General features: G+C 42.6%; 1 protein-coding gene across 2 annotated transcripts; it reads right to left on the bottom strand.

Moving 5' to 3' along the window:
* Positions 1–1,271: 1,271 nt before the first annotated feature.
* Positions 1,272–4,330, bottom strand: LOC139571003 (putative nuclease HARBI1). 2 transcript variants are annotated; one of them, XM_071393441.1, is made up of 10 exons: positions 4,258–4,330; positions 3,994–4,170; positions 3,842–3,903; positions 3,673–3,759; positions 3,544–3,585; positions 3,302–3,475; positions 3,187–3,222; positions 2,534–3,088; positions 2,141–2,252; positions 1,272–2,046 (listed from the first exon to the last, which is right to left on the bottom strand). In XM_071393441.1, the coding sequence occupies exons 1-7, from the start codon at positions 4,319–4,321 to the stop codon at positions 3,187–3,189; spliced, it is 642 nt and encodes a 213-aa protein (XP_071249542.1). In that variant the 5' UTR covers positions 4,322–4,330; the 3' UTR covers positions 1,272–2,046; positions 2,141–2,252; positions 2,534–3,088. The 2 variants fall into 2 exon arrangements, with proteins under 2 accessions (XP_071249542.1, XP_071249541.1); XM_071393440.1 differs by lacking the exons at positions 3,187–3,222; positions 3,302–3,475; positions 3,544–3,585; ... (2 more) ...; positions 3,994–4,170; positions 4,258–4,330 and adding an exon at positions 2,349–2,464 and having other exon boundaries at positions 2,534–3,169.
* Between the last annotated feature and the right edge of the window lie 5,911 nt (positions 4,331–10,241).

Below are 10,241 nucleotides of genomic sequence, written 5' to 3'. Positions count from 1 at the left end.
CAGCACTTTGCTTTGTGTTATGTGTATTATTTTTATTATTATTTTAAGTCTCTGTAGCTGCAGAATAATGCTTACACCCACACTACGTGTTTCCAGTTATACAACAAGTTAAGTTGCTGGTCAAACGCCGGGATTATATCTTCTATTTTATTACTGCAGAATCCGAAGAATGTAGTAGGCATATGACTATTGTGGTGGTCAACCAAGAAAAAAGGGGTGTGAGCAGATCTGGGTCCAGATTTACTGGGCTTTTGCACCTGTTCTATGATATTATTTCTAGAATCAATAAAAAATGTAAAGTACAATTAAGGATGAAAGCCTCATATAAACACAGTTTCATGTTTGTTTGTTTTTCATTGTTATCTACTTGGTTGGTCACATATTTTGCTAACTATTTGTGCAAACGAAATACTATATAGTACTGTTTTTTTATGTTTGTGGAAACTATAGAGTCCATGAGCAATATTTACAGCTATTTAACTATTGACTATGTAATGGTGTTGATAACAAGTGGGTTGGGCCAGGTGGTAAAACACTGACAGACCAGGGGCCTGTTGCACAAAACTAGGATAAGGGATTAAGCCAGGATATCTTGGTGATCCTGGCTCAATTGATCCGTAATCCGGTTGCACTAAAGATGGATAGGGGGCAGGAGGATATGTTATGGTATAAATTACCATGGAGATTTATTCTGTGGAGCTAGCCTGCTCCAGACCAGGCTAAATTCCAGGATCTATTTAATCTCATCCCTAATGTCAGTCAGCAGTCACCACAAATGGAAACCAATAGTTATTTCACTGCTCACTATACATTGTTATCACATATAACTAGACCCACTGTTATTATTTAAACGTTTGTGATCATTAATTTCAATGATTTTGGATAAAAAATGATTTTTAGATGATGTTGCTATCATTAGATAATTTACAGTTTCCCATAGACTATAAGGCTATATATAAAATGATAGAATATTAGGGCCACAGAGGGGAAAAAAACACAAGTCATAATATTGTAACCAGTTGTTTTAAAGGAGGACAGTTGTTAAAATGACAGATGTGGGGCATTTCGTGAAATTGTACTTCAGTATGGTTTCATAAACAAAGACATGCTGATGTGCCAGAATATTAAGTATCACATTGTCATAAGTATCAAAACTGTAAAAACAATATGTAGCTTTTCTGCAGAAAGAACCAGCCTCATAAATTTATGACTTTATCCTTTTTCTTCAGTGTGGCCCTAGTACTCTGTCATATAAACAAATACACATTCCATATGAATATAAAAACACAATGTGTAACATTATGTTCCTTTATTGAATAAGGACAAAACAAAGCAGGTAAACCATCAGCTCCTTTCGAAACTGAAGTCACAGTGACTCTACAAGATGGAAAGCACAGAATCCAAGCATATTATACAAAATGATACATACACATTCAAAGGTCTGTATATAACACACCCTGCATGTCTGCACACTAAAATAAATGCAGGACAAATCCATACACATCAACTGAACAGACAAATGAATGGATGCAGTAGCCTCCCTGCAGCCTTGTATTACACACAGTATACCGCACAAACATCATAAGAGGCCAAATTCGTCAAAAAACGAACCCAAAAAAACCCAAATTCCTCTGCCACCGCAGGACATATTTAACCAAAATTGAAAGCACACATACTAACTAAAATAATTCAACACATATTGGTCCCTCAGCAGCCGACCACTGTCGTCATCAGGGAAGATTGCCGGATTGTCCCAGTCCATGGCTGGTGGCACTCTGGGGGCCCTCTCCTTCCTCAGGCAGGCCACATTGTGGAGGACAGCACAAGCCACAGTAATATCACATGCCCTAACAGGGCTGACCCTTAATTTGTGAAGGCAGTGAAAGCGTGCCTTCAGGAGGCCAAAGGTCATTTCAACTCTGGCCCTGGTCCTGGCATGGGCATGGTTGTAGGCCTGCTGTGCTTCCTGGGGGTCTGTGAAAGGTGTCAGGAGAAAAGGCTGGCAGCCATACCCCCTGTCTCCCAGCAACACACCAGAGAATTCACCTGTCAACACAAAATCTCATCATTACTACCTCATAAACACAGTGATATTCTTGACACAGCCATGATGGTTATAAATAGGGGTTGTGTGGCTTACCTTGTGATAGGCACTGATAGATTTCAGAGGCCCGAAAGATTCTGGAGTCATGGACTGAGCCAGGCCATTTTGCCACAACATTGCTGATCACACAGTCAGCATTGCAGACCATCTGAAATCATAAGATGAGGAATATTACACCAATCAATGCACATCACTGGCAATGCAGAGTGTTCGTCAATGGACAATATCAAAAAGTTATGTTCACCTGAACATTAATGCTGTGAAAGGATTTCCTATTCACAAAATCGGCCTCATGGGCACCTGAGGGGGCTTTTATCCTTATGTGTGTGCAGTCCACTGCACCAATGACATTGGGGAAACCTGTCACACAAAGTAATGAGTATCCTACTATGTGTTAACAGTTGTCCTGTAATTTGTAGATCCTCTTACCTGCAATCCTATAGAACTCCTCTTTGATGTCACAGAGTCTTCTGTGGCCAGGGAAGGAGATGAAGACATCTGCTAATGCTTTGATAGCCAGACACACACTCCTTATTGTGCGGCAAATTGTGGCCTTGTTCAGCTGTTCTGCATCCCCCACTGAGTACAGGAAGGCTCCACTAGCAAAAAAGCGCAAGGCCACACAAACCATTTGCTCCACACTCAGTGCATGGCTCCGTGCAGTGCGGTGCTTAATCCTGGGACCCAGTAGTCTGCATAGATACCTGATGCCATCTGCAGAAAACCTGTATCTTTCATATAGATGGTCATCAGGGAAGGCCAGTGGGTCCAACCGGTCCCTGAAGACCCTTTCTCGCCTGAAGGCTCTCCTCAGCACAAGTGCTTCTTCATCCACCACATCTCGCACGAATGGGCATGCCATTGTCAGAGCAGAAAGGAACACACAATTTTGGGCCTTCATATAGGCTAGTGGCCACACCTGGTGCTGGGGGGGTGGGCAAAAGAGGGCGATGCCTTATAACGATGACTTGGTTGTACTGATTGCTGGGAAAATAAAAAAAACCTTAGAAAGATGCCACCGTCCTGTGTGCTCACAATAAGAGCTCATATGTCATGGCTCACTTGACTTTACGAGAATATACCTAATTTTTATTTTGAGCTGTGTCATCTTCTTGGAGCTGGGGGAGGAAAGAAAAATAATGAATAATACATTTGTGTTACAGTTAGCATACAGTGTACATTGAAGGCATATCTCACCTCCCTCTCAAGTTTTTTTATTTCAAGGTCCAGTTTCCTAATTGTCCTCTTTTTTATTTCGGACTCCAGTGCAAGATTTTCCATCTTTTTCTTCTTGTACTGAATGTCTATGTCTGCCAGTTCTATTTGGCGCCGGAGGTGGTTGCCATACAACTTTCTGATAGCTTGTGAGCTCTGTGAACACAATACAATTAGCGCAGCTGGAATTTGGCAGGATGTGGTGTCCTTTTATTAATACGCACTATGTTGCCAGGCTGGTTTTCCCACTGTATAGCATCTGGGTCCTGTAAAAGAAATTAGATTTTTTGAGTTTGATGAGGACTCCTCACCATTGTAGAGTAAATAGTACTTTCACAGTCTTAACATGATACCTCATGCCTTCTGGAATCCAGAGAGATGGTCTCCTCCTCATCATCGTCTCCATCATGTGCTGTTGCTGCTGCACTGGGGCCTTCACCCTATCACATTTAATCGGATTCATATTGAAGCTAGTAGACAAGACATGCCAGGCCTACAGTATGCCTTTGATGGAGTACTCACTGGATCAGCATCGTCTGGTGCTTGTGCTGGTGGCTCTAACAGGAACACAGTGCTGCCAGACACTGCAAGGCAATAGGTAAACCAAAGTCAGACAGTCCAAATTGATTCAATATGAATGTGGTTGTATCCCATGTAGAGATGGAAGGACATACCTTGAATGAAGCGGGTGGCATCTTGGGAGGAACCTATGCTCGTCTCTTTCCCCCCAGGGATCCCCTCTAAGACGGGCCTGCCTTTATTTAGCTCCAAGGCCATGTCCTCTGCTGGGGTAAGGTCAGCCTTTGGTGACCCACCACCCGTGCCTTGTCTGTGGGTATTCTTTTTCACTGCTAAAACAGTACAGACAATGTGTGAGCAGGCACCTTCTGGGTACAATATATGCTTGTGCTTTGTTAAATATTAGTCAGGGACCATACCATTCTGCAGAATGTTCTTGTATTTGATTTTGACCTGCTGCCATGTCCGTTTTGGCCCGTTCATGTTTAATCTCACACACACACACCCACACACATTTAATGGAGTCACACTGCAAAAAATTACTTGGTATTTTTGTCTTGTTTTCAGTAAAAATATCAAAAAATTTATCATAGCTTTATACAGTGTGATGGAGTTACTTTACACAATTTCACTCATATCTGCAGTGCATTTCAATTAAAAATTTAACCGTTTCATAATTACAGTACAACTGCATTTTTGGAGATGTGAATTAAATATTTGAATTGTAATTGTGATGTTTCAGCGGAGCGGTGAGTGTGTAATTGTGCACTACTTACGCATTCAGGCGGTCTGCAATACTTTGCCACGCTTTTTCTCTTTGCTTTATCACTGTGGCGGTGTTGCCTTTCTTCTTAATTATATCTTTTACCTCCTCGTATGCCTCCATGAGGATTTGTGCTTCCGACGGGGAAAAGTACGCGGCTCTAGTTGCCATGGTAAATCAGTTAATCTGTGATCTGTGGCGGGGTCTATTTGAGTGAGCCGTGAGCGCGCACCTATCCAGGATTGGTTTCACCTGGCTTAATGAATCCGTGTCTGCTCATCCTGGCTTGGTCTTTGTGCAACCAATTAAGCCTGGACGCACATGTTTTGGCTTCATTGAGCTCAGCTGAGTCATTTATCCCGGATGTCTTAATTCTACTTTTGTGCAACAGGCCCCAGTTAGGCAGCTTGTTGAGATATACACTGAGTATACAAAACATTCAGATGAGGTCCAATGTACTGCATAGTGCAGTGCCACATACTTAAAAGGACTTCCGTTTGTGCTTAACAATCCAATATACTGTTATGTTTTGTATATCCCCACGGTATGTAATACGGTTTACAGAGAAAGTACACAAACACCAAAAAAGTATACTGTTTTTGTTTTAAGTAAGGTGATCTCCTTCTCATGTCATACCACAGTGTAATTACTTAACACTAACTTTCCTTGTTATCTTATCAAATAGCATAGTAGCATCTGAACCTTTGTTGAAGTGTATTTCATTTACTGCCCATGTGGCTATACCTTGTTTGACACTGTTTCCGCATATGAATGAGGGAGTTCGACTAAGCTGAACCGGTGTGCACCGGGCTATGGCTCATGACGTGAACGGGCGATTTGTTGTGGCCTGTTCCACCTGTGCCCAATGCAAGTCCCCAGCCGGCACTGGTCCCACCTGTCCATAGACTTTATCACAGGGTTACTTCCATTCCAAGGGCTTACTACTATCCTGGTGGCCGTTGATCAGTTCTCCAAGGCAGCCCATTTCATTGCCTTACCCAAGTTGCCCTCAGCGAAGGAGACTGCTGATCTCATGATTACCCATGTCTTTCGACTATACAGACTTCCCCAGGACATCGTCTCGGATCGTGGGCCCCAGTTCATCGCACGGTATTGGAAAGCCTTCTGGTCCCTGTTGGGGGCGTTAATGAGTCTCTCCTCGGGATTCCACCCACCCCCCAAAACAGAGCGGGCCAACACGGAGCTGGAGAAGTTCCTCAGCTGTTTCGTCTCCACCCAGGCCAGCAACTGGAGCAAGTTCCTCGTCTGGGCAGAGTATGCTCAGAAGACACTGCCGAACTCGTTCACTGGACTGTCGCCATTCGAGTGTCAGTTAGCCCCCCCCCCCTCCGTTTCCTGAACAAGAGGTCGAAGCGGGGGTGCTGGATCAGAGCACCTGGATCAGAGCGCGATCCTCCTTGCTCCGCTTCTTTGCCCGACACCTACACCAGCCAAACCAGCACCGAAGGCCTCTTGGGCTCCTCCGACCGGGTCAGCGGTTGTGGCTGTCCACCTGTAATCTTCCCTTAAAGGTGGACTCGCGGAAGCTCGCTCCACCTGCATAGGGCCATTCAAGATCATGAGTCGCATCAATCCGGTCACCTATCGTCTCAAGCTTCCCAGGTCTTTGAGGGTCTGTCCATCCTTCCATGTCTCCCGTCTCAAGCTGGTAAGGACCAGTCCCTTCACTCCCCCCACACCTGCCCCTGTGCCCTCGACATTTTGCTGGTCACCCGGCCTACACTATCCAGCATCTGTTGGGGGCTTGTCGGGTCCGAGGCACCCTGCAGTACCTGGTGGACTGGGAGGGCTACGGCCCTGAGGAGCGGGCGTTGGTGCCTGCCCGGGACATCCTGGATCCGGGACTTGTTCAGAACTTCAACCAACTTTGTGGTGGTTGCCCTGGCGCCGCGGCCTAGAAGAGGGGGTACTGTCATGGTTCCACCTGTCACCAGAGGGCGGCAGAGACCGTCCTAGAGACATTAACAACAATCTGGTGTGTCCAATTTACTCATTATGATTTCCATGTTAAAAGAGGTGTGTTTTCTGTTGTCCTTTGCAGAGCTTGAATTGTTTACTGTGTGCATGTGTTTCCTGAGTGAGTTTTCGAGACTTAGTGTTTGTTGTTTTTTCAAGTGTACTGTGTTCCTGCGGCTACCATTTCTTAGTAAAGTATTATGTTTATCCTTAACCACTGATTCCTCGTCTGGTCTCTTCTCTGCACCTAGGTCCAACCTTACCACGTCACACTTTCTGATGCCTATTAATCATTTGATAAAAATGTTTACTTTTCATCATTCACACTATGAAAATAGATACTTGATACAAATAGGCTATCCAATATCATAGCTTAGGCTACATGTTATTGCATAAACACACAGACAATAGGTCATACATTGGTTACTGACATGATAGAAAAGTCCCTAGTGGGCTAAGCCGATATGACGGCTTGGTAGACAAAGGAAAGGGGGTGGGGACAGCTCAAGAGCGGGAAACTCAGAGAGAATTCACTGTAATACAGTTGATAACTACACTCATGAAATGCTAGTACTTTTAACATGAACAGCATGAACATTCAAAAAGAAATAGCAATTTACATATTTACGAGTGCATGCCTTTGTTGTCCCTCTCTGTGATCACTGGTCCGTCTGCTGAATAGTCAGTAAACAGAAAGCCTCTGGTTTGTCCACCAGAGATCAAAGTCTGTTGGAGTTGTAGGTTGTTATTATGGATACTTCAGAGTACCATTCTGAATTGTTCTTAGGTCGGGTGCGTTTACCAGACTAAACTATTTAAACAGCTGCAGCCTGAATACTTGTTCTTTAGTTTGTAGATTTCTTAGCCATTTCAACGTGGGAACTCCCGTTCCTGAGTTTTTGACTAATGTCAATTTTGTTGGAAGTGGCTTTTATACTAGAGTAGAAAAGGGGGCGGTCCATGACGGCAATGTAAATGTCTGTACTCACAGGGTGTCATCACTGACTAGTTAAAACTTGATATGAAAACCCATACTCTCATTTAGAAGGCTAACATCACATTTCATCTTCTCACAAATAGTTTCATATTTAATCAGATATTTTATACCATATTCAGATGCAAACCCCATAATTGAGAACAGTACACAACCAAAGACACAGTAATGTGTGTTTCTTGTCCTTCATGAGATCCCCAAATGAAACACACTCAACATGACTGCCCCTTAATTAAGTGTCCACGGACCACTCCCACATTCTCAAAAATATAAATGTTGTTTAATTCTTCAATTTTAGGGATTAGGAGTTTTGGCAAGAAGGAGCCATGATATACACCCAAAAGGGCCACCTCGTGACAACTATATAGCCTCAAAACCCATGTTGCCCAAAAAGTTATACTTTTGCATCATCTGTCAAAAAGAACATTCTTCCAAGAGTCTTGATGATCATCCAGGTGCTTCCAGGTTCTTTTTGGCAAACTTGAGTCAACTCTTTTGACAACATGGTGCCCATTATGCCTGGCGAAAACCAAACACTGCATTCCACAGTAAGAACATCATACCAACGGTCAAGCATTGTGGTGGTAGTGTGATGGTTTGGGAATACTTTGCTGCCTTAGGACCTGGACAACTTGCCTTAATAGAAGGAACCACGAATTCTGCTCTGTATCAAAATTCTACAGGAGAATGTCAGGCCATCCGTCTGTGAGCTGAAGCTGAAGCGCAGCTGGGTTATGCAGCAAGACAATGATCCAAAACACACGATCAAGTCTACATGAAGATTACTAAAAAACAACAAATTTGAAGTTTTGGAACAGCCTAGTCAAAATCTAGACCTAATCCCAATTGAGATGTTGTGGCAGGACTTGAAACGAGCAGTTCATGCTTGAAACCCCACACATGCTTAGATAAAGCAGTTTTGCAATGCAAGTGTGGGCCAAAATTCCTCCACAGCAATGTGAGAGACTGATCAACAACTACAGGAAGCATTGGCTTCAGTCATTGCAGCTAAAGGTGGCACAACCAGTTATTGAGTGTAAGGGTAATTGGGTGTTATAACTTTGTTCAATAAATAAAATAAGTATCCATTTTTGTTTGTTATTTGTTAACTCAGGTTCCCTTTATGTAATATTAGGTTTTGGTTGAAGATCTGATAACATTCAGTATTACAAATATGAGAGAAAATCAGAAAGGGGGAAAATACTTTTTCATGGCACTGTAGGTCTCTCCATGGGTGGGAGATGGACATTTAAGCTTATCAACGATCTCTTTATTTTGAGAATGGCTTACCAAGAAAAACTTCCAAAAGGACTAATTCAAAGTAAAAAGGAGTTGGAGCACTCAACAAAAAAAGGTTGAGATTAATTTCTTATTGCTCACTTTAATCGATTGTACAGGATGCGAACAGGTGACTGAGGTTTCAACGTCAAGCTGGCGTCTTCGTCAGTGACCTGACCATTGCACATAGCTCCAATTGATAGCCTAAAACAAAGAGGCATTCTGGAAGTACTCCTTAGACACTGTGGATCCAAAGGGGCTGAATTATGATTTTCACTGTCCTTGTTTCTATAATGTTGTTGCCTTGTTTTTTGGGGTGTCTGTGTCTCCGGATTCACAGACACCCAAATATCACCTGTATATTTTGACATTAACTATTGATTAACGAGACACACTATTTCGCTTATTTTTTGTGCTATAATTTGACATTTACCTTGAAACATTATCATTATAAAATATTTTACATTGTTGTGTCTCAATGGGCCACTAGGCTACAAATAGGATCAATGTGCAATGGTCAGGTCACTCTGAGGAAGACATCAGCTTGACCTCAAAACAGCAGTCACTTGTTTGCATCCTGTACAATGGATTAAAGTGAGCAATTAGAAATCAATCTCTGACATATGCAGAGCTGTGGGATATCACCTCAAGCATGCCCCTGGTAGAGCCGGGGGTAGTGTTTACCACACCTACAGCAGGCTTGAAAAGTGGGATTGATCTATTTGGCTTTGTTTGAAAAGTGGGATTGATCTGTTTTGTCTTTGTTTGTTTCAGTTTTCAGTAGTTAAATCCTTTGACTTATTGGGGATTTCATAGTTTTTCATTTTCAACAAAAATCCACTGGATTGGTTGAAAAGTGATACTAAACTTAAACTAAGGTTGTTTCTCAAAATTCATACTACCGTGCTCCGTGCACACCAATTGGAGCACGGAGGGTCGGACTACGAGTCCAAATAAAAAGTATGCAAAACGGAGTATGGAAGGCAGTTCTCGAATGCGTACTCCGTTTGTACATATTTTTAAGCATGCATCGATGCAAGCTTCAACGGAAAGTATGCAAAGAAATTTGAGCTGAAGCAAGAGAAAATGCACTCAGACTTCGGAATGAAATGTTGCTTATTCACATCTCATTAATAGCCACAAATAATTGTTAGCTAGCTACCCACAAAAAATGTACATCTACCTTGTATAAAATTTGTTTTAGGTCATTTTTGTCTGTTTAACTAGTTGGCTAGCTAGATTATTATGATTCACATATCTAGCTGATAATTATGAAGTAAAAGTTTGCCTTCTGTATATCTTGTTTCTTCTATTGTTGCCATTGTTCCAACATCAGTCGCCGTTCCAATTCCTCCCAGAGGTGTTTGGGGAGTTTTTTGTTAAGACACGTA

The sequence above is a fragment of the Salvelinus alpinus genome, chromosome 3, assembly GCF_045679555.1.
Source record: "Salvelinus alpinus chromosome 3, SLU_Salpinus.1, whole genome shotgun sequence".
NCBI lineage: Eukaryota > Metazoa > Chordata > Actinopteri > Salmoniformes > Salmonidae > Salvelinus > Salvelinus alpinus.
This window is presented reverse-complemented; position numbering and strand designations above follow the sequence as displayed.

Bases quoted from the DNA above. Each gene is read 5' to 3' on its own strand.
- LOC139571003 (XM_071393440.1), bottom strand. From the start codon at position 3,005: ATGAAGGCCCAAAATTGTGTGTTCCTTTCTGCTCTGACAATGGCATGC. The intron at 2,465-2,533 runs GTAAGAGGATCT...TTTGTGTGACAG, and splicing joins GGAGTTCTATAGGATTGCAG to GTTTCCCCAATGTCATTGGT. The intron at 2,253-2,348 runs GTGAACATAACT...TTATGATTTCAG, and splicing joins TTCACAGCATTAATGTTCAG to ATGGTCTGCAATGCTGACTG.